At 49.6% G+C, this 24,372-nt stretch overlaps 1 protein-coding gene across 2 annotated transcripts in view; it reads right to left on the reverse strand.

Annotated features, from left to right (window-relative positions):
- Nucleotides 1-24,372, reverse strand: part of LOC137420675 (C-type lectin BpLec) — a 97,073-nt gene that overhangs the window by 10,602 nt on the left and 62,099 nt on the right. For both annotated transcript variants that reach the window (XM_078772423.1, XM_078772424.1), the window contains exon 6: nt 2,401-2,509. In XM_078772423.1, the coding sequence (XP_078628549.1) occupies nt 2,401-2,509 (109 nt within the window). The remainder of the gene's footprint in view (nt 1-2,400; nt 2,510-24,372) is intronic.

A 24,372-nucleotide genomic window follows, 5' to 3' on the forward strand; every position in this document is an offset into this window, starting at 1 on the left:
CGGGACTCCAATTCTTTCACCACCACCTTGGTGCTTAAAAATTCTCCATCCCTCGACCTGTTGTTGCATTCTGGCATCCACACAAGTTTGATAGCCCTCCAGGTCCTCATTTACTTTGTCAATTCTTTGATTTGTTGACTAAATTCTCTCTTCCAACTTTTCCCCCATTCGAACATCCTGGGTTTTACCCTCTCTTCCCATTGTAAGTCAAATTCCAAAGCCAATTCTTTCTCCATTTCCCAAAATTGAGTCTCCAATTTCCTCTCGAATTCTCCCAGTCTGTCCTTCATTTGGCATTCCATTATTCCCTCTTTTCCTTCAATTCGTTCCCCCAGTTCTTATGTTATTCCCTCTTTAATTTTGTTCATTTGTTCAGTGATATCCTTTATTTTCCCCCCAAATTTTCCTTCCAATTGTTCATTCAACTCCCTCATTTCATTCCTTTGTTCACTCATTCATTAATTCATTCCCTCGATTTTGCCCTCCAATCCATCAATTTGTCCCTTCAATTGTTCACTGTTGTTATTCATTTCCTCTTTTAATTCTCCTTTCAATCCATCAATTTTGTTTTCCATTCCATCAATTTTGTTTCCCAATCGTTCAATTTGGGTATTCATTTGTTCACTCATTCCCCTCATATTACCCTCCATTCGTTCCATAATTTTTTCCATCATGGCCTGGAGAGCCATCACACCCGCTTCCTGGCTCGATCACTCCGGAACGGGGGAGGTTCCAATCCTATCCTCACAAAAATTCGCTCCCCCCCCCCCCCCCCCCCCCCAGACTTGCTTCCTTCCACCTAGGTCCCCTCTAGCCACTCCGGCATTTCATGCATGTCCGCCATTATGTGACGAGCAGCTTTCCCTGCGCGCGCTTAATCTCTTCAGAAACAAATAAAAATTCCTTTAAATTCGACAACGCGCTGTTTTGCGTTCTTCCCGACACAAATAAACTATAAATTTGGACACCCCGGTACTACGACCCCCTCCCCCTCGATGAGAGAGACGATCATTACAATTTGGATTTCAAAAGCTGAGTGCAATTTCCGCTCAGAGGGTGCCGCACCCGCACCCCGGACACTGAGTGTCCCAGGGTCCCAATCCCAACTCCTGCACCAATTGTCCTGTCAGCACGGCGGTTAACACCGCTGGATGATGAATAGCCAAGACGGTTTTAACTCCGAGGCACGTAGCCAAAACTGGCGGTTGGTCCGTCGCATGCGGTGAGGGAACCAAGGTGCTTACCTGAACAGACGCACACGGGTTTATTCCGAACCCAACACCATACAAACAAGACGCAACAAATAAAATATGCTACAATACTGATTTAACGAAAGTCAAGAACGGAAAAATAAAGGTTGAGGTAAAATAAATCCTAATGTGAGACATCTCCACTCAGTCACAAAAACGGAAAAGATAATGAAATGAAAGATAATGAAAATAAAATATTTTCCTTTTTATTGGCCGGCACTCAGCTTTGCGTCCAGAGATGGCCTTTTGGAGCCTAGTGCTAGTCGAAGCTCGAAGCCCCACAGGCGGAAAGCGCACAAGATGGCCGCTCCTCGGCACCACAAACGTGAGGTCCTTTTTGAGGACAGTCCTCCTTCAGGTCCCTCTGCCATCCGGGCAAGCACAATGCGGACCCACCAACCGCCACCAACACCTCCTCCTCACAATTGCAACAGTTCCACACCGCTCTCTCTCAGCACCCACGCACCGAGCCAGAAGAGCCAGCACAAAAGCGGCCTAGCCTGAACAAAGACCCCGGGAGAGACTGAGCGATTCCTCTTCTTCCTGCTTTCGAACCTTCTAGCTCTGACATCACTCTGTCCAATCGCCGAGCTCTCTCGAAACACCCCATGGTCTTGCTTGACCAATGATGCACTTCGGGGCGTGGCCTGGTTACGATTCTTTGGAGGCGGGATTTAGTTGGCGATCGGCAAATGTTCTGGTCCTGTCGGCAGTTATGTCGGTTATTGTTGGTTAATGGATAGTTGTTGGTATAACGGAGGTTTTATGGCCAGCCTTGTTGTAGTTGTGAATAATAACAGAGGAAAAGGTCACAGGGGGCAATCACATACTGGGAGAAACTAGCCTTAGACCAACCTAGTTAACACAACACCACCCCCGTGTGGTGACACGTAAACGATCTTAAGCTCACAGTTTTCCCTACGTAAATACATCGAGATGTCTCCTAACACGTCCACGGTACATGCTATACCTATAGAATCCTGTCTCCACTATGGTATTTTATCAACTACCCCCACAAAAGTAACAATAATAAGGATAATAACATGACCCCCTACTGCTCCCGTAGTAAGCAGGTGTATTAGTTTAACAAAACCAAAATTGTTTCCACCAAAGCAACATCATGCAACAAATTAAAATAACTTATACTTACGTCGATCATCTTCAATGCATTTCTCACTTGTGTTAAGATGGTTTGGTTCACCAGGAGAAAATTTGTCAAAGTCCCAGCAACTTTCATCAGTCCAAATAACCTTTCCTTTCTGAAAAACAAATAATTAAGATTTGCCATCAAGTGAAAACATTATTTTAGACGTTTCCAGACAGATGATACAAACATAAGAAAACTTTATTCAAATCAGGTTCTTCCTGATGTGTTTCGAACATTATGTAGATTAGATGAGACATCAAAAAAGATAGTAATGGGGAATTTTTTTTATATAATTGGGTAAAAACATGTTTCTAGCCTAATTTGGGGCTGCTCAATACAAAAATGAGGATACCAAGCTCTATTTTTAGTCTTTCACATTAAAAACTGACAAACAAAATGCCGGCTAAAAAAACAAGTGAATCTGCCACCAAAGGTGGCGGTCAGAGGTTATGTTTTCACCCATGTTTTTTCCTTGCAAAATCGAAGATATTCAAATTTATCAAATCAAAATCAAAATCGCAAGTATATTGGTTGGTCTGCTCTGTTATTCTGTCTGTCTGCAAGTCAATTGCCTGCAGGTCACATTTTTACTCTGATCTTCAAGAAACTTAACCACCTGGCAGAGGTAGTGATAAGCTGAAAGCCTATTGTTTATGAGGTCAATATGTCAAAGGTAAAGGTAACATGCATCATCAATTTTCATCCGATTTACTTGATATCAAAATATATATGTATATATATATAGTCCATAACGTTGAAAAAAATGGGTGGATGGTGAACCTTCGTCGAGGTGAAAGTCTTGCTCGACCCATGTGAGCGTACTAATTTTGTTTAATTAATTTTTATTATGTACTTTTTTAATACATAATTTTTATTATGTATTATTTAATTAATTAAAAGAGCGTATTAATTATGTACTGTTTGAATGTGAGTTGAATCAGGAGTACAGTACATCTATTAATTATTATTTGATCTTGACTGCATCTTTAATTGTGGACAATTGGAACATACCATTTAGACCTTAAGAGCCCTAACACCATTGAGACGCCTTGAGACCATTTTCGACATTTTATACCCTTTGGATCTTGCAAGTCCATTTATACCCCCCTTAGACCATTTCAACCTTTACACCATTTGGATTACGTAGACCCTTTAAAGTTTAAAGCCATTGACCCTATTTAGATATTTTAGTAGACCTTATATAGCCCTTAAGACCTGCAGTAATTTATGGTTCCAACTGAAGTCAAACATAACCTGCAGTTCAAATAGAACGTAATTAAGAGACATGCAGACACACAGCTTCACCGTGTTTTTCGCATGAATAAAGAAATTATATGTATATATATATATCTATATTATAATAGCCGTAGGTGATTCTGTCAGACGTCTGTCCGGGGGTGTGGCTTAGTCCGTTTGCAGAGTAGCTCCACCCATAGCTCCACCCATTCTTGGAGAGGCTTCATGTAAACAAATATCCACCATTTTATTAACTCGAATAGCTTTGAGGCCTGTTTAGTTAGGCCCGTGCTGTCTTTCTCTCTCACACAGGTTTATTTCAATTCTAATTCGATATATCATTTCATTTTTAACAGTCGCTAACATAGTGTTAGACTCGGTTGAAAAAAAACGGGAAGAGAATCCCAAGAAAGTTTCCGTTTATAGAACGAAATGATTTCTCAAAGGCCTGTAAACTAAACGCCCATTTTATCGAATTCACCATCTGATTTAATTTTTATCGATGGTTTTAGACTCGGTGTCAGAAATAATTGAGAACATTCACGCACGCACGGGAAATTGCTGAGATATATTTATAAAAATCGCGCCATGATGATACACAAAAATACACCGCCTAAAATAACAGTTGGGGAAAATGTCGACATATATTAAAAATTCGCTTTTTCTTTTCGTTAAGATATATTACTTTTACGTTTTATGAGAGTCGGCACAAAAACGACATATATATCTTCGTTCTTTCTTATTTCATTCAACATTATTATCCGGAAGTAAAATATGTTTCAGGAAATTACCGAGAGATATGTCTTCGTTTTTTTTTATTAGTTATGTGCGCATACACTTTAAATAGGTTTGGCAATAGGGGTTGGCGAGGAGTGTGAGGGGTTGTAGAGGAGGTATTGGAGAGGAGTGTGAGGAGGCATTGGAGAGGAGTGTGAGGAGGCATTGGAGAGGAGTGTGAGGAGGTATTGGAGAGGAGTGTGAGGAGGTATTGGAGAGGAATGCGAGGAGGTATTGGAGAGGAATGCGAGGAGTTATTGGAGAGGAGTGCGAGGAGGTATTGGAGAGGAGTGCGAGGAGGTATTGGAGAGGAGTGCTAGGAGGTATTGGAGAGGAGTGCGAGGAGGTATTGGAGTGGAGTGCGAGAAGGTATTGGAGAGGACTGCGAGGAGGTATTGGAGAGGAGTGCGAGGAGGTATTGGAGAGGACTGCGAGGAGGTATTGGAGTGGAGTGCGAGAAGGTATTGGAGAGGACTGCGAGGAGGTATTGGAGAGGAGTGTGAGGAGGGAATTGGAGAAGAGTGTGAGGAGGTATTGGAGAGGAGTGTGAGGAGGTATTGGAGAGGAGTGTGAGGGGTTGGAGAGGACTGTGAGGGGTTGGCGAGGAGTGTGAGGCGTTGGCGAGGAGTGTGAGGGGTTGTAGAGGAGTGTGATGGGTTGTAGACGAGTGTGAGGACGTATTGGAGAGGAGTGCGAGGAGGTATTTGAGAGAAGTGCGAGGAGGTATTTGAGAGGAGTGTGAGGAGGTATTGGAGAGGAGTGCGAGGAGGTATTGGAGAGGAGTGCGAGGGGGTATTGGAGAGGAGTGCGAGGAGGTATTGGAGAGGAGTGTGAGGAGGTATTGGAGAGGACTGTGAGGAGTTATTTGAGAGGAGTGTGAGGAGGTATTGGATAGGAGTGCGAGGAGGTATTGGAGAGGAGTGCGAGGAGGTATTGGAGAGGAGTGCGAGGAGGTATTGGAGAGGAGTGCGAGGAGGTATTGGAGAGGAGTGTGAGGAGGTATTGGAGAGGAGTGTGAGGAGGTGTTGGAGAGGAGTGTGAGGAGGTGTTGGAGAGGAGTGTGTGGAGGTGTTGGAGAGGAGCGAGGGGGTGGAGAGTGAGGAGCGATTGGAGAGGCGAGTGAGGCGCGATTGGAGGGGAGTATGAGGAATTGAAGACGAGTGTGAGGGATTTGAGAGGAGAGGAGTGTGAGGGATTGGAGAGGAGTGTGAGGGATTGGAGAGGAGTGTGAGGGATTGGAGAGGAGAGTGAGGGATTGGAGAAGAGTGTGAGGGATTGGAGAGGAGTGTGCGGGATTGGAGAGGAGTGTGCGGGATTGGAGAAGAGTGTGCGGGATTGGAGAGGAGTGTGCGGGATTGGAGAGGAGTGTGCGGGATTGGAGAGGAGTGTGCGGGATTGGAGAGGAGTGTGCGGGATTGGAGAGGAGTGTGCGGGATTGGAGAGGAGTGTGTGGGATTGGAGAGGAGTGTGCAGGATTGGAGAGGAGTGTGCAGGATTGGAGAGGAGTGTGCGGGATTTGAGAGGAGTGTGCGGGATTGGAGAGGAGTGTGCAGGATTGGAGAGGAGTGTGCGGGATTTGAGAGGAGTGCGAGGGATTGGAGAGGAGTGCGAGGGATTGGAGAGGAGTGTGAGGGATTGGAGAGGAGTGTGAGGGATTGGAGAGGAGCGTGAGGAGGTGTTGGAGAGGAGCGAGGGTTGGAGAGTGAGGAGTGATGGAGAGGCAAGTGAGGAGCGATTGGAGAGGAGAGTGAGGTGCGATTGGAGAGGCAAGTGAGGCGCGATTGGAGGGGAGTATGAGGAATTGAAGAGGAGTGTGAGGGATTTGAGAGGAGTCTGAGGGATTGGAGAGGAGTGTGAGGCATTGGAGAGGAGTGTGAGGGATTGGAGAGGAGTGTGAATGGTTGGAGAGGTGTGTGAGGTGTTGGAGAGGTGTGTGAGGGGTTGGAGAGGAGTGTGAGGGGTTGGAGAGGAGTGTGAGGGGTTGGCGAGGAGTGTGAGGGGTTGGCGAGGAGTGTGAGGGGTTGGCGAGGAGTGTGAGGGGTTGGCGAGGAGTGTGAGGGGTTGGCGAGGAGTGTGAGGGGTTGGCAAGGAGTGTGAAGGGTTGACCATGGGTGACCCCACTGGTATATATATATTGTTACGGTTTTTAGAACCTTCACTAGTAAATTTTAGTAAATGCATCCCTTATAAATGTCCCCCTGTAAATATTCCCATCAATTGGCTTGTTAAAGATCGCACCCTAGTTAGTCCATGAACAACACGTAGCGAACCATAGGACCTCTTCGTAGTTATTTCATTATTATGTGTTTCAGTTAAGGATCTGTTCCTAGTAGTTGAATCTGCATTGCATTAATGAAATAAGAGTAGGCTCCAAAGTCCCCCTTCAAAAGCGGTGCGAGTGGTTTTCTACCTCCCCACAAGACGCCATTGCCCATGTGCTCCATCTCGGAGAAGAAGGGGGAGGAGCCGCCAGATCACGAGCGTGGCACGCCGACGCACCACCCGAGGCGGGGCGAGCGAGCCCCCACCAGCCAACCAGGGCTGACGAAAGACCATCGCGGGCGTATCTCCATGAAGCGCGCATTGATTTGCAGCACGCGTAATATAAACGCGGGCGCGAAGCCTTTTGACGAGTTGAAGTGAGAGGGTTCCGAAGAAGGAGAGAGGAAAAAACGGTACAAGCTGGGTGAGAATGTGCAACCTGAATAAGAGAGTCGGTGAGAAGGCACGAGAGAGACGAAGCTGCGCGGAGCTGCTTCGGAAAGCCCCTACCGTGTGAAACCGAGTACGTGGAGCTGCCGTTGGCTGTTCGCTTCCAGCCCGGAGCGTGGACCTGGAGCGGACCTCCTTGCTGTGCCTTCCCCTCCCCCCCCCCCCCCCCCCCGAATCTTCCAGCCTTGCTGTTCCACACGGACCCTTCTCATCCCTTCTTCCAGCCATTCCTGCCTGCAATTCCCTTGTCGTGTAAGTCTGTTGTCTGTCCTGTTTGTTGTCTGGGCTATAATATAAGACTGTTTTAAGGTTTGCCCTGTGTATCTGCTTCTTCCTCTTCCTGTACAGTCTCACCTTTCGTTTCATCTTCATTTCTTGGAGATAGTAAATAAACCTGTGTTCTTCCTTCACCCTGTTTGGTTCTTTGGCTTCCTCTGATCCGATTGCTTTAGTCCCTTCTTTCGATTGAGTACCTGTGGCATGATTTGGCCAACGCCCGGAATCGGGTTTAGTCAATTGATAACGGCTTGAACCACGGATTGCTAAACCGCTCGGCAAATACCATCTTGTCCATGGTTCGAGCGGTACTTGTCTCCCTGTTTTGCGGAGGGATTGGTAAATGTATTCGGGAGAACACCTTGACCAATAACCCTGACCAATTCCACCCCGCAAAAGAGCGTTACAGGTACCAGGACCAGAGACGGCCAGCTTAACAGGCAAAGGGGATTAACCCCCCCCCCCCCTTGCTAGTGCCGTCTCTGAGATCCGTAACAATATATATATATATATTGTTGCGGATATGAGGACTGTATTTTTTTGATTGTGTGTATTATTATTAATTGCTCGAGTCTGGCCCCTCCTGCCTCCAGTGTTGTGTAAAGGTCAAAGGGCGTTCCGGTAGTTAATTCCATAAAGCATCCATTCAAGGACACTATAAAACCCTTGTTCAGTAGCTTATATCTTTATTATGTGTTTTAGGGTAAGGCCTTGTCTTCCATTAAAATGACACTCCATTGCACCAAGTGAAATAGATAGATTCCCTTCATTCCCATTCCCAAAAACCTCCATTTCCCCTTTCGTCATGGCCAAGCCTCAATTTGCCAATTACATCCCCTCCAAAGCCGCCATTGAACATGTGCTTGGGTCGGGGAAGAAAGGCGTGCCCGCCCGTCGTCATCAAGGGCGGAGCCAGAGGGTCGCGCGACCAACCATGGCCGAGGTGAGCACACCGATGGGCGTGTCCTGAAGGCCGGCGGCTTAATCGCCGGAGGCGTTATAAAAGCGCGGGCGCAAGAGTGATAAGAAGGAAGTCGTCAGAGCAAGCTGCGTAGAGAGGTCCATGACAAGAGAGGTCCATGACAAGAGCAGAGCTGAGTTGTGTGGTTTTGGTCAGAGTTGGTCGTCAGTGGTTGCGTTGAGTGGTTGCGTTGGTTGCGTTGAGTTGCCGGTGGTGAAGAGTGGTTGGACCAAGAGAGCATAGAGAACATCCAAGGAGAGGACATCCCAGAAAGCACAAAGCCTGTTGTAGTCCTGGAAAAGCACGCGACGTCCACAGCAGCAGCAGCGGCGGCCACAGCAGCAACAACACTCAACAGCCGCTTGGGGCCTGGACGGCGGTTTTGAGCAGGGCCGCGAAGGAACGGCGGCTGCTAAACGCGCCGATCGTGCTGCACAATACAACTCCAAGCCATCCACCTCCGCCATTCCTATCATCATTCCCCGTGTGAGTCGTCTTCGTTTGTTCTGTCCTGGGTATTAATTAAGTCTGTTTAGATAAGCTAGCAATTTTCACTGTGTCACCTGCTTTTTCCATGTTCCCTGTATATAATTTTGACTGCTCCTTTTGCTTGTGTGTGTAAATAATAAATCCCGTAACTCTTCTGTACGTCTTCTTCTTCCTTTTCTTCACATCCGTCGTTTTAGTCTTTTCCATATTGAATATCTGTGGCACGATCCAGCCAACGTTCGGGAAGGGTTAATCGGGGTAACTGTTAGGCCGCGGTGCCTCCGCTCGGCAAACAACATCTTATCCGCGGACCGTAACAATTGGTGTCTGGGAGTGAGATACGAGGCCCGAACCAAATTTTTAAAACATCTATAAAAAATTTGGTCAAAATTTGGAGCGGCCGAAATTTGGTTTGTTTTAAAGAAAAACCCGAATTTTGAAATCACGCCATGGCTGGTCAAGGCGATCGGATGCAGGTGGGTGAGCTAGAGGAGGGGTTAGGAGTAACCCAGGATCAGAGGGACGAAGTAGAGGAGAACATTGGCAATGTGGTTGAGGAGGTTTCAGGCGCGCAAAATGGCGTCTCGCACATGGCTACGGCGCCCGCGACCGTAGCAGCGCCACCGGTGGATTTGAACCTTTTTATGATGCAAATGAAGGCCCTTATGGACAAGAATAGTGAGCGATTGGAGGGCCAAATGGGACAAATGGGGAACCGGATGGATGCTCAGGGTGAGCAATTGGAGGTAATGAGGGACGAAGCGAGGGGTACCGGTGAGGGATTAGACAAGAAATTTGGGAAGTTAGACGACAAATTTGAGGGGTTAGACAACGGGATAAAAGAGGTGAAAAAGGGGTTAATGGGGTTAGAAAATAGGATGGAAGACAAATTGCGGGAGATAGGGGAGCAATCCGCCCGAGAAATTAAACAAATGGGAGAGCAGATAGAGGAGGTGAAAATCGGGGTAGAAGCCAAATTGGATGCTCAGAGGGATGAATTGGGACAGATGAGAGTGGCATCTACAAAAGAGATGGAGGAGATGAAAGAGGAGATACGACGAGGTGTAAGTGAGGAGGTCTCGGGGGTACGCGAGGAGGTAAAGCAAGGTGAAAAGCGAATGGAGAAAGAGGTGAGGGATAATACGGCTAGGTTACAGGGGAGCATAGAGGACCTGACGGAGGAGGTGGAACAGCTGACGGTGGGACAGATGGAGTTAGTGGAGCAGGTTCAAAGGAACACTGCGGTACTAGGAGGGTTAAAAGCGACACAAAACGACATTAAAAATGACTTGATAGCGACACAGAGGCAATGTCAGATGGTACGTGAGGGACTGACAACGAGGTTGGACGAGGTGACAGAAGTAATGGAGACGAAGGACCGAGAGGTGAGGACGCACATAGAGACGGTCAAGATAGCCTTAGAGGACGAACTTGAGGAGACGCACCGGGAAATAAAAGAGGTGAAGCAAAAATTAGAGGAAGTGGAAGAAGAGGTGAGTGAAATTAAGAAGAGACGGACAGAAACTAAGAGAGAAATAAAGGAGGAGGTGATGGAATATGTACAAGGTCGGTGCTCAACTCATAATGGTGTGCTCACTAACCAAATAAAGAGTTTGCAGGTGGCGAAGGAGGTGCGGAGACGAGGTGCCGAGGTGAGTGGCGATATACGTGAAAATGTATATGATGTGAGGGGAGCTTCAGTCGGCTTGGGGGTTGATTTGGATCCGGGTGTTCGTGAGAGGCCGTTGGTGAAGTGTGCGACAGGTACGGTGTACGAGAGAGGAGGTGTGCGAGAATGTCCGACTCTGGGGTGTGTGAGGAAAAAGTGCGCGCCGAGGAGTGAGTGTGCTGTCGAGAGTGAGTCGGTCGTAGCGCGTGTGCGAGGGAGCACATGGAAGCGCGTAGTGAGGAGTGTTACAAAGGATGTAACGAAAGAGTGTACACCTGTGGTGAGTGTTACGGAGGAAGTAACGGGAGAGTGTGCGCAAGAGGATGCGCGAGAAAGGTGTGTAACGGACGGGTGCATGGGGAAAGAGTGCGCTGTCAAGAGTAAGGGAGGATGCACGCCTGTGGTGAGTGTTACGGAGGAAGTAACGGGAGAGTGTGCACAAGAGTGTGCGCGAGAAAGGTGTGTAATGGACAGGTGCATGAGGAAAGAGTGCGCTGTCGAGAGTAAGGGGGAGTGCGCTGTCAAGAGTGGTGGTGAAAGTAGTGAGAGTGACACGGAGCGTGAGTTGGTTGTGGCAGGTGAGAGAGAGGATGTACACCTGGAATGGAAGGATGCACACCTAGAATGGTAGAGCGTGTGTGGGAATGCACACTGGAATTGGTAGTGAGGCACGTGGTTGGGTGTGCGAGTGAGGGCACACCTGTGGTTGTCACAGAGGAGGGGGCGCGAAGAGGTGTGTTGGTGAGGTGTGCGAACGACGAGTGTGTGCAAAGGTGTGAGGTGGTCAGGTGTGTGACCAAGTCGGTGAGCGAAAGAACGAGTGCAATAGCGAAGTACGCGGGGTGTACGGGCGGCGTTGGAGCACCGAGCTCGGTGAGGGTGAAAGGGGTAGCGTATGCGTGTGAGCATGCAGGTGAAGCATCGACGGTAACCGGGTTAGCGGTTAGAACGACATTTAGCCGAATCGGGCCCTCGGTGCGCGCCGAGCAGCTTCGCGTGCCGCGAGGACCAGCGGGGATCCGAACTACGGCGGTTTCGAAAGAACCGCCGTACGCGATCCACGCTGGGCCTCGCTTTGAACGGCCGCGTCCGTGCTCCACTAGGCGGAGCGGGCAGCCCGATAGGAAGGGTCGTCATGGCGACCCCTTTTTGTTGAGGCGTTCCGGCAGGTCGAGATCGGGCCATTGCATGGCTCCGTGCCGGGGTGGTGCGTGGGATCTCGGCCCGGGTAAGCGTCCTTCCCTGCACCGAGTGTCGAACGCATCCAGCCGCCGGCACCAAAGAACCCGCATTCATTGCTCGGCTGTACGAAGCCGAGCTTTAGAAGTGAATTGGCGCACCGAGAGGATCTAGTAAGTAGACGGGTGATGAGGTTAGTGTTTTGGACCCGAAATTAGAAAAACAAAATTTAATGATTGGCAAAGGATTGGCAGTAATGATTGGCAGATGATGGGTAGTGATTGGCAAATTTTTGATTGGTTGAAATTTGGTGTGCAAAATTGGTAGTTTGAGATGCCCGATGTGGTGGGATGGCAACTCTGCCATCTCTCACAGCGGGGGCAAAGGAGCACTAGTCTTATGGGGTTTATGGCAGTGAAAACTAGCCCGGGAGGGTTTGGATAATGTGTAGGGACCTAGAAGATGACCTTAGGTAACGTTAAGATTAGTTAGTGACAAGGATACCTGTAGTGGGGACGCAGGTAGATTAGTTTGGATGATAATGACGAGGGAGCGCAATAGTTTAAAGGGACGACTGGGAAGCGCGAGTTTCAGATGGGAGTAGGTAGATTAGATGATGCCGTGTGAATGGTTAAAAAGGTGTGATTGCACAGGTGTGCAACTGGACAGGTGGATGGAGCAGTGTATGAGTGAGTGATGGTGATGTGTATTGTGTTGACCAAATGGTCCAGGGAGGAAGGAGGGTGCAGGTGGCACCATGTGTGATTGCACAGGTGTGCAACGACAGGTGTATGGAGAATGGTTGTGTTGAATACAGGGAGTGTGGAATATATGGAGTATTGGAATGGATGGTCGTGGAGTGAGTATGGTGGAAACAATGGAGTGGAGTGGATGGTGCGAAGGTGTGAATGGGGGAAGAGTGGACCCCCATCACGAATACCCGGGGCGGGTAGTGTAAGTGTTAGGTAGAGGGTATAGGTAAATTGTGGTTGGATATTGGCATCTGTGGTGCGGGTAGTTGCACAGGAGTGTTGTGATGGGTGCATTAGTGTTGTGGAAATGGCTGGGCGTGTAGCCTGTTAGTGTGTGTAGTTGGTTTGGGCACTCCACCACTGTGAGGATGTCGGCCAGGTGAGGCCGCAGGTGGGCTCTGGGAGCCGGTAGAGTTGTTGTGGATGGGGCCCGAGGATCTGGAGGACGGACCCGGGTAGCCCAGTGCCAGAGGGCACCGAGTGGGGTGACAGAGCCAGGAGGGGCCTTCCCCAGTTAGATAGGTTAGGTGAGGAGCTAGGTAAGCTCGGGTGGCAATTGCAGTGGTGGAGGTGTGCAGGTGGGTAGACCTGCTGGGAGAGCTACACGTCTCAGCCCAGAAATTGTGCAAGGGCACCGGGAGATGAATTGGGGGAGTGAGACCCCAAATTGAGAAGCACCACAGTTTGGTCAATGGGAATTGGTTTTTAGAACCCATAGTGTAAGTTGGCCAATGGATTGGCAGGGAAAGACCCCGGGTAGTGTAAAGTGTGTTAATGTCATTTAGGGGATAGTTAGGATTGAAGTCTCCTCGCACCATCTACATCCACTCACCTGAGATGACGTACCTCCACACCATGCCAGGTGGTTTTTGTTATTTTATTGATGCAAATGTTTGGAATGTGAGACGCATCATGACGTGGGTGTGACATTGTGCTTTGTGTTCCATTTCTTCCTGCTTATGAGGATTGATGATGAATTGGGTGATGGCAAATTTTGAAGTAGAGGGAGTGAAGACGAATTTGGTATAGGGGGAAGATATGACGGTAGCGACGGATTTGTAAATGTGTAGATTTTTGTACATATGGGGTAAGGGCAAGGGTAGTGTAGGTGACAGGGGGGGTGACGTACGGTAGGGACGAGCTTTCTCACTTCGCTCTCCGTACGCACTTCACCTTGCATTGCCTTGTTTGATGTGTACCCTTGTGACCTTACCCCTCGCTCATCTGTCTGTTCCCCCCTTTTGTCTCCCACATGAGGACCTGAGCGCCACTGGGCGCCGAGGGGAGCGTGCGTGAGTCCGCCACTGTGCGCCCGGAACCCCCAGAACCAGCTGTCTGCATCGATGCACCACATTATGGACCACATGTCTGTGGCTCAGCACCACTGATGGACCCCATGGGTTGGGGCATGGCCCCTCTGCTGGAACCGGCCATGAAGGCCCGAAATCTTGCTGGCGGACCTTGGCCACAGGGCACCGATGCCCCACAGGTGAACCACACTAGTCGGCCCTGTGGGCCATAAATAAATAAAAACATGGACATGTTGGGTGCATTTTATTACAAATAGGCCGCCAGCAAGGGAAGATGACAACACCAGGAACATAGTAATAGCCAGCAGAGGGAGCCGAAGAGCAAGAGACCACCTGCAGGGTCAGGGGTTGTCGATTTATTTTTATTGATGAACAGTGGTGACTGCACCGATTGGTGCCTGAGGGTGTATTGGTGCGTTTTTGGGTGCTTTCATGGTGCATTGATGCAGAGCAGACTGTCTCCCCCCCCAGAAAGAACAATCACAGGTCCTGGGTTGCGTTTTGTAAATAAAATAGCGTCACTGTAAATAATGCTCCCCACCGTCAATGTATAGTTTGAAGACCATTCCGCAATTCGGTTAGCTGTGGGCGTGAGTCTGTTAGGTAGGGTGCAATGGAGCAGCGGGACATATTTATTTATGTTTTAAAACTGTCACACTCGGGGTCAGGTTAAAAGTAGAGGGAACTACACCTACGTGTCACACTAAATTAAAGTTGTAGGCCCGGGTCGTGCTTAAGAGGAGGAGGGTGCAGTGTTGCGGATATGAGGACTGTATTTTTTTGATTGTGTGTATTATTATTATTGCTTGAGTCTGGCCCCTCCTGCCTCCAGTGTTGTGTAAAGGTCAAAGGGCGTTCCGGTAGTTAATTCCATAAAGCATCCATTGAAGGACACTATAAAACCCTTGTTCAGTAGCTTATATCTTTATTATGTGTTTTAGGGTAAGGCCTTGTCTTCCATTAAAATGACACTCCATTGCACCAAGTGAAATAGATAGATTCCCTTCATTCCCATTCCCAAAAACCTCCATTTCCCCTTTCGTCATGGCCAAGCCTCAATTTGCCAATTACATCCCCTCCAAAGCCGCCATTGAACATGTGCTTGGGTCGGGGAAGAAAGGCGTGCCCGCCCGTCGTCATCAAGGGCGGAGCCAGAGGGTCGCGCGACCAACCATGGCCGAGGTGAGCACACCGATGGGCGTGTCCTGAAGGCCGGCGGCTTAATCGCCGGAGGCGTTATAAAAGCGCGGGCGCAAGAGTGATAAGAAGGAAGTCGTCAGAGCAAGCTGCGTAGAGAGGTCCATGACAAAGGGAGTCGTCAGAGCAAAGCTGCGTAGAGAGGTCCATGACAAGAGAGGTCCATGACAAGAGCAGAGCTGAGTTGTGTGGTTTTGGTCAGAGTTGGTCGTCAGTGGTTGCGTTGAGTGGTTGCGTTGGTTGCGTTGAGTTGCCGGTGGTGAAGAGTGGTTGGACCAAGAGAGCATAGAGAACATCCAAGGAGAGGACATCCCAGAAAGCACAATGCCTGTTGTAGTCCTGGAAAAGCACGCGACGTCCACAGCAGCAGCAGCAGCGGCGGCCACAGCAGCAACAACACTCAACAGCCGCTTGGGGCCTGGACGGCGGTTTTGAGCAGGGCCGCGAAGGAACGGCGGCTGCTAAACGCGCCGATCGTGCTGCACAATACAACTCCAAGCCATCCACATCCGCCATTCCTATTATCATTCCCCGTGTGAGTCGTCTTCGTTTGTTCTGTCCTGGGTATTAATTAAGTCTGTTTAGATAAGCTAGCAATTTTCACTGTGTCACCTGCTTTTTCCATGTTCCCTGTATATAATTATGACTGCTCCTTTTGCTTGTGTGTGTAAATAATAAATCCCGTAACTCTTCTGTACGTCTTCTTCTTCCTTTTCTTCACATCCGTCGTTTTAGTCTTTTCCATATTGAATATCTGTGGCGCGATCTAGCCAACGTTTGGGAAGGGTTAATCGGGGTAACTGTTAGGCCGCGGTGCCTCCGCTCGACAAACAACATCTTATCCGCGGACCGTAACAATATATATATATATATGTATATATATATATATATATGTATATATATATATATATATATATATATATATATATATATATATATATATATATATATATATATATATATATATATATATATATATATATACATATATATATATATATATATACATATATATATATATATATAGATATATATATATATATATAGATATATATATATATATATATATATATATATATATATATTGTCGCGATCCCGCCTGGTAAATGTTCCCAGCACGGAATACGGACGTGAATGTCCGGGCTTCAAGTAATCCACGGAGTGGACAAAAGAGACGTAATCAACACAATTGTGTTTTAATCGGCCTTCTAGGGGTAAGGCACGATGCTTTATTGGCTCGATCACAAAAACCATGAAAGGTAACAAATGGAATAGGCTGCACAAGCCTGCAGGAACGGTCGGCCACAGACGCTCCAACAAGACGCAGGTAAGATCCTCGCGGCTCCAATCGACGAGCTCCGGGACTCGAAGGATACCAGGATGGAATACCACACAAGGCCGCCAGGAACGGTCGGCCAGGAGCTCCAACACGAAGCAGGCAATATAGGACTCACAGTTCCAATCTACGATCTCCGGGAATCACTCGTTCTCTTCCGGAATCACTCACTCGTACAATCCATAACTATAAACGATCAGCACAACTCGCTGTCGTGAGGCGTAACGAAATTTCCCTCGCCTCGAGGCCTCGAACCTCCGAGCTGCGTCCGTATCATGAGATGGCGGCCGCGCTCTCTGACCCTCCACCAATCACGTCCCGACTCGCCTCCCAATCGCGTGAGGCTCCAAGGAGGTTACGTCAGTGGTGGGCGGGGCACTCATTTTGGGTGAGAACAAAGGTGGTTTCACCGGGGGGTTTCTCACAGTCCTCCCCCCCTAAGTAAAAACCCCGTCGAATAGACGGCGTTTTTAAAACCAGTATTTGTAGTAGGTGCAAATCACATGGCAAGATGATGGCGGGAATTGCTAACAGGCAATTAACGCAATTAACAATTACTAACACTTGTTAACAACAATAACGAAACAACGCAACAATACAACGCAACGCAATGGCGCAACACAATAACGCAACAATAACGCACTTATTAACGCAACAGGCAATTAACAGGCGTTAACAGGGTAAACAATGAACCAGTTTTGTTTTTTTTTCACACACAATATTAAACACCATACACCCCATTAACATCTACCCCACAAGAGTTACACTTCACCCAAAGCACAATAGAGAAACAAGGGAGCCAAACTCAAGGTGGGGAAACATTTACAGGAGGGAAACGGACCGAGACCTAGAGCGGCGGGTTCTCCTCCGGTGTCGAGAACGACAGTCATATGCGTAATGACCCCTTTCACCGCACTGGTAACATCGATCTTTCGGGTCGAACGGCCTGCGGACCAAAGGGCGTCTGAAACGAGGCCGCCGCGACATGCCATTCGACATCTCGACGCACACCCGCGATCCGCAAATTAACCTTCCATCAAGGGCTCTGACCGAATCTTCAGCATCTCGTGGATCTTCAAACTCAACAACTGCGAATCCAGGTGGGTTCCGAGCAACCCATACGTTGCGGAGTGGTCCGTAATGCCCGAAGACCCTCCCTAGCTCGGCTCTCGCTGCTCCATTGCCCAGGTTTCCCACATATACCTTAGCATTAGCGTTCCTGCTGAATCGCGACATGGCGGGAGCGGTCCCTGAGGAGCACGGCACCTGAGGTTGGCTTGACGGGAGGCTCGGGTGGACTTCAGCTGACGCAACGTCACCGTCGGAAACTGGAGTCGAGGCGCTAGGCTCCTCGGGCCAGAGTGAAGATATGTCTGACTCCGCCACTCTCTCCGCCTGTTTACTCTGGGCTCTAGGGACCCCCCCACAGGTCAGAGTCAATGACTCCTCCCTGGCTATGGCATCATTGCCAATCAGCAAGGAGACCCCGGGTATAGGGTAGTAGGGTACTACCACACAGGTCACTGGACCCTTAAAAATGTCACTCCGGACCTCGAGGAGGGCAAGGGGGTACCGGCCAAGAACCCGGTCAATGCCCCGAAGGAGGGTATACTCGCCGGTATAACGCATCTGAGAGGCCGGAACTACCCCCACCCGGAGAACACACCGTGTCGCCCCAGTATCCCGAAGGTATTTGGTCTCAAACTTCAGCATCGAATCGGGGCCACCCACTAAGGCTGTCCCTGAATACTCCTGATGCAGTGGATGAATGGAATTAGCCCCGGTGGCAGTGACCTCGGTCACCGATGCCACCGTCGTGTGCGAGGGCCCGGCGGATGAGTTCCACTGATCTCCCTCCGACTTAACAGGAGGGTTGCCTCGGTAGGCCGGACTGGCGGGATTAGAGAAACAGCGGTTTTCACCGTGCCCCACGCGTTTGCAGAAATCGCACCAGGGCCCTGCCCTGGTCTGCGGCTCGCGAGCGCCCCCAGTGGAGGTCATCGGAGAACCCTTCCCCTCGATCCAGCCGCCGGGCAGACGGGGGGCGGTCTTGATCGCAGACTCCTCCGTCTTACGAAGCGACTGCGTGACTTGCAGCATTTTGCACGCCAAAACATGTTTATCAATAAGGTTGACGCAGTCTGCCAAGGAAACAGTGTCTTTGTCGACAAGAAACAATGCTAAGTCAGGCGGAAGCTGTTGATCGATACGGTAACGCACCAGGAGTTCCGCAACCGCTTGAGGTAACTCAACCTTGCTCCCCTTGAACCATCTCTGCAGCTGTTCCAACAAGGCCCGCGAATGTTCCTCATAGGTTTGACTGGACTCACGAGTCCAGCTGAAAAAATTTCTCCTATAAATACATGCGGACACCGCATAGGCATTCAAAATCTCGGCCTTCAATGCCCTGTATTTGTTTGCGTCCTCGGTTGCCATCCTCGCATATACCTCCCTCGCCTTCTCAGATAGATGGCTCACAAGATGGCCGACCCACAAGCTCTCATCAATGCCACCGGCAGCCAACAACTTCTCCGCCATCTCCAGATACGCTTCTGGCTTCGTGTCTCCCGTCCAGTCCGGCAAACGAACATGACCAGTTTCCGGGACTCTTGCAGCAGACCCCTCTGCCCGCAGTCGTTCAGTCAACATTCGCAACTCATGCTCTCTGACGCGTTCAGCTTCTGCTGCCGCATGCTCTCTCTCTGCTGCCGCCGCACGCTCTCTCTCTGCTGCCGCATGCTCTCTCGCTGCTGCCGCACGCTCTCCCTCTGCTGCTGCCGCACGCTCTCTCTCTGCTGCCGCATGCTCTCTCTCTGCTGCTGTCTCTGCTCTGTCATTCTCCCTGTTATACATGTCAAGTTGTTGAACCGGAGTCAGCCCGGTCCAGAAGGGCGAACGCATGCATTTGGTCATGATGGGATCGCTTCCTAACATCTCGGGTTGAGTGCCCGGGTCAAGGCTGCTTGCGTCGCTCACCTCGCCACCCACGTGACTGTCAACATGATCCGGTTGAACTCTCACTTCCCTGGTCGACATAGCTTGGCTACGAGTTATCATACGACCAGGCACAAAACACAACCTCAAACACAACGCTCAAACACAACGCTCTGTTGGGGAAATACGACACAACTACGCAATATCACCCGCACATCAAATTGCCAATGAGAAAAATACCACGTACAAATACTCACGTTTTTTTTTTTTTTTTCGGTTGTTTGGAGGGATCCGAGGCTATTCGCTTATTCTTTGTCGGTTGTTTGGAGGGATCCGAGGCTATTCACTTCTCTGCCCCAGACAGCGTCCTACGGCGAGAAAGTTCCTCCCAGACGGCGTCCGCTGGTGAGAAGGCGATGAACAGATGCCAGAAGATGTCGTCCACTGCAGAATTCCCGTCTCAATCGAATGGCTCTTACTTGAATGATCCTAGGACGAGCAACCCATTTGTCGCGATCCCGCCTGGTAAATGTTCCCAGCACGGAATACGGACGTGAATGTCCGGGCTTCAAGTAATCCACGGAGTGGACAAAAGAGACGTAATCAACACAATTGTGTTTTAATCGGCCTTCTAGGGGTAAGGCACGATGCTTTATTGGCTCGATCACAAAAACCATGAAAGGTAACAAATGGAATAGGCTGCACAAGCCTGCAGGAACGGTCGGCCACAGACGCTCCAACAAGACGCAGGTAAGATCCTCGCGGCTCCAATCGACGAGCTCCGGGACTCGAAGGATACCAGGATGGAATACCACACAAGGCCGCCAGGAACGGTCGGCCAGGAGCTCCAACACGAAGCAGGCAATATAGGACTCACAGTTCCAATCTACGATCTCCGGGAATCACTCGTTCTCTTCCGGAATCACTCACTCGTACAATCCATAACTATAAACGATCAGCACAACTCGCTGTCGTGAGGCGTAACGAAATTTCCCTCGCCTCGAGGCCTCGAACCTCCGAGCTGCGTCCGTATCATGAGATGGCGGCCGCGCTCTCTGACCCTCCACCAATCACGTCCCGACTCGCCTCCCAATCGCGTGAGGCTCCAAGGAGGTTACGTCAGTGGTGGGCGGGGCACTCATTTTGGGTGAGAACAAAGGTGGTTTCACCGGGGGGTTTCTCACAATATATATATATATATATATATATATATATATATATATAGATATATATATATATATATATATATATATATATATATATATATATATTGTTGTGGATATGAGGATTGTATTTTTTTATTGTGTTTTTTTTATTATTGCTTTATTCTGGACCCTCCTTCTTCCAGTTGTGTATAAAGGTCAAAAGGGCGTCCCATAATTAGGTCATCAACAATCACGTTAGCCAATCATAGATTTCCTCCTTGTTGGTAGTTTATTTCCTTATTCTGTGTATTAGGCTAAGGATTTGTCTTCCATTAATTGACACTCCATTGCACCGAATTCAAATAAATAGATCCCCTTTTATTCCCATTCCCAAAGCCTTTCCTGCTTGCAAACCGCATTTGCTGCAGCTGTGGGTTGCTGTTTTCACCGCGACTCCATTATGCAAGAGGTAACCTCGGAGAAGAAAGGCGTGTCCCCACCTCGTCATAGAGGGGAGGAGTGAGTCAGCCCCACTCAACCAACCAAGAACAAGGGGTTGGACTTGGAGAGGGTGTGGAGAGAAACATCGAGTAGGTTCGCGAAGGTTCAAGGGCGTGGCATATATAACCCGCACGACGACGCCCCCAAGAGAGACGCGCAAGGAGAGAGAAATACGTGCAGCGACAACCAGCCCCTGCCGCGTGAAAAGAGATACGTGTGCCGACGTCGCCCTGCTCGCTCCCAGCCTGACAAGGACCGGCTTGCTGTGCGCCCTGCCAAGCCTTCCAGCTTGTGGTTCGACCTTCTCCCTCCAGCAAAAACCAACCTGAAATTTCCCCATTCGTGTACGTGAGTTTGTTCTGTGTGTCTTGTCCCTGGGTTAATTAAGACTGTAGGTAAGCTAGCATTGCACTGTGTCTCCTTGATTCCTTCTGTCTTTATATTATTATCTTTCCTTCTTCCTTGGTTTCTTTGGTCCTGTACATAGTAATAAATTATATTCGTGTTGCAAAACCTTTTTGGCTTCTTCTTCTTCTTCTTCTTCACATCCGTGTCGCCTTTGTCTTTTCCCTCATTGAATATCTGTGGCGCGATTTTGGCCAACGTTCAGGAATCGGGTTAGTCGGGGTAACTGTTCAGGTGCGGCGGCCATCCGCTCGGCCAATTAACATCCTAGCCGCGTCCGTAACAATTGGTGTCTGGGAGTGAGATTCGGTTCCCGAACCAAATTTTTTATAGCATAAAAGAAAAATTTTGGTCAAAATTTGGAGCGGCCGAAATTTTGTTATAACATCCCAAATTGAATCGTGCCATGGCTGGTCAAGGTGATCGGATGCAGGTGGGTGAGCTAGAAGGGGGGTTAGGGGTAACCCAGGACGAGAGGGAAGAAATGGAGGAGAGCAATGAGGAGGTGGTTGAGGAGGTGTCAGGTGCACAAAATGGCGCCCTCGCGCACGTGGTTGAAGGGACGCAAAATGGCGCCTCGCACATGCCTACGGCGGCCGCACCCGCTGCACAAGTGGGAGGGATGGCCCAAATGCAGGCCCTCATGGAGCAATTTATGGCACAAATGCAGGCGTCCCTGAACCTGCAAGGGGATAAATCAAGGGCGGAAAGCAGAGAAATGGGACAAATGATGGAAAGGAATAGTGAGCAATTGAGAGACGGGTTAAACAATATGGGAAATAAATTTGAGGGGCTCGGAAGCAAATTGGATGGACTCAGAAGCAAATTGGAGGGGCTCGGAAGCAAATTTAAGGGATTCGGAAGCGGATTAGGGGACAAACTGGGGGGCATGGTTGGCCAAGCCAAAGAAATTAATGAGGGGTTGGAGAGGGACAGAGACCGCAGGTTGAGCGAAAGGGTCCTGAGGGTGCACGACGAGGTAAAGCGGGTCGAGGAGCGCTGGTTGAGCGAAGTGGAGAAAAGCACGGGTAACTGGACCGGGGTAGAAATCGCCACCCGGGGTATGGGGCAGCTGGCGACCGCTGAGGTAGAAGAGGGAATTTTAATACAGCCAGCGGTCGTCGTGGTGAATAAAGAAAAAGTGCTGGGAATTGAAATTGGAGAGACCGGGGGCTTAGAAAAGCACTCGCGGCAGGAAGGAATGGAAATTGCTCAGAGTCTGAATGCACATCCTGATGCCGTACTTGCTAATCCTTATAAAGATTTGCAGGTGCGCGTGGAGAAGGGAATCCCCCAGGTGAGTCATGCTGTGTATTGTGCGGGGAGATTTTGCAGGAGGATGTTTGATGACAAGATAATTGTCGCGCGATTGGGATCGAGGAAGCACCCGGGTGTTGGTGAAGCTCGCGTGTGAAAAAAAAGTGTGCGTCAAGGGGTGAGCGTGTTACGAAGCGTGAGTGTGAAACCGAGTGCGAGCGAGAATGCACGTCGGGGTGTACGGAGTGTGACACAGAGAGTGAGAGTGATACGGAGTGTACGTGCGAGGGTGAGAGTGACCCGGAGAGTGAGTTGGTGGTGGAGCGGGTGCGAGAATGCACGCTTGGAATGGTTGAGAGTGTGCGAGAACGCACACCTGAGATGGTTGTGACACGTGTGCGGCAGGGCACATCGGAGCGCATGAGTGGGTGGATGCAAGAGTGCACGCCCTTGGTGAGTGTTACGGAGGACGTAACGGAGGAGAGGTGTGGAACGAGGTGTGCAAACGGTCAGTGTGCGCGAGAGGTGTGGTGTGCAACAGGGAGTGCGGTGGTGGAATGGACGGAGTGTGTGGGATGCACTGGAGGCGTTGGAACGCCAGGTTTTGTGAGTGTGAAACGGGTCGCGTATGCAGGTGAGGCATCGACGTTGAACGGGGCAGCGTTTAGGGCGACGGATAGCCGATGCGAACACTCGGGGCGCGGTGCACTTTGTTGGATGCCAGGCCCGGCGCGGATCGATGCTGCGTCGCTTCTTTTCGGAGCATCGCGCACGATTCGGGCCTGGCCCCGCCCTGCACGGTCGAGTCCGGGCCTTGTCGGGCGAGGCGACCGGTCCGGTTCAAGGGCGAGTGGGAGGAAGCGGAGCGGTGCCCCCTCGCGGGGACGGGGTTCCGACCGGGCGAGCCTCAGTCATCGGGCCCGGGACCGCAAGGTACCGAGCCGCGATGATGCGTGGAACCTCGGCCCGAGCATGCCTCCTCCCCAGAGTCGTGAATGCCGGACGGATCCAACTGCAGGCGACCAAACCACCCGAATTCATTGCTCGGCTTTGCGAAGCCGAGTTTAATGATGTCATGACGCACCGATGCTAGGATGTAGCGGGCTGTGATGATGGTGATAGTGTTTTGGACCCAAAATTGAAAAAAAAAGCAAAATTTGATGATTGGTAAAGGATTGGCAGAGTGATGATTGGCAGATGATTGGTAGTGATTGGCAAATTTTTAATTAGCTGGAATTTGGTGTGCAAAATTGGTAGTGAGAGATACCCGATGTGGTGGGATGGCAACTCTGCCATCTCTCACAACGGGGGCAAAGGAGCACTAGTTATCGTGTTTATGGCAGTGAAAACTAGCCCGGGAGGGTTAGGATATAGTGTGTAGGGATCGAGAAAAGAACGACCTTAGGTAACGGTAAGGTTAGGTAGTGACAATGATACCTGTAGTGGGGACGCAGGTAGATTAGTGTGGATGATAATGACGTGGTATGTGCTTAGTTTAAAGGGAAGACAGGGAGCACTAAGTTAGCAGGGCAACAGGTAGATCAGATGATGCCGTGTGAGTGGTTAAAAGGTGTGATTGCACAGGTGTGCAGCAACAGGTGTATGGAGCAGTGTGAGTGAGTGATGGTGATGTGTGTTGTGTTGACCAAATGGTCCAGGGAGGAAGGAGGGTGCAGGTGGCACCAGGTGTGATTGCACAGGTGTGCAACGACAGGTGTATGGAGAATGGTTGTGTGGAAGACATGGAGTGTGGAGTATATGGAGTATTGGAATGGATGGTCGTGGAGTGAGTATGGTGGAAACTGTGGAGTGGAGTGGATGGTGCGAAGGTGTGGATGG

This window comes from Myxine glutinosa, chromosome 2 (genome assembly GCF_964187855.1).
Source record: "Myxine glutinosa chromosome 2, kmMyxGlut1.1, whole genome shotgun sequence".
Lineage (NCBI taxonomy): Eukaryota > Metazoa > Chordata > Myxini > Myxiniformes > Myxinidae > Myxine > Myxine glutinosa.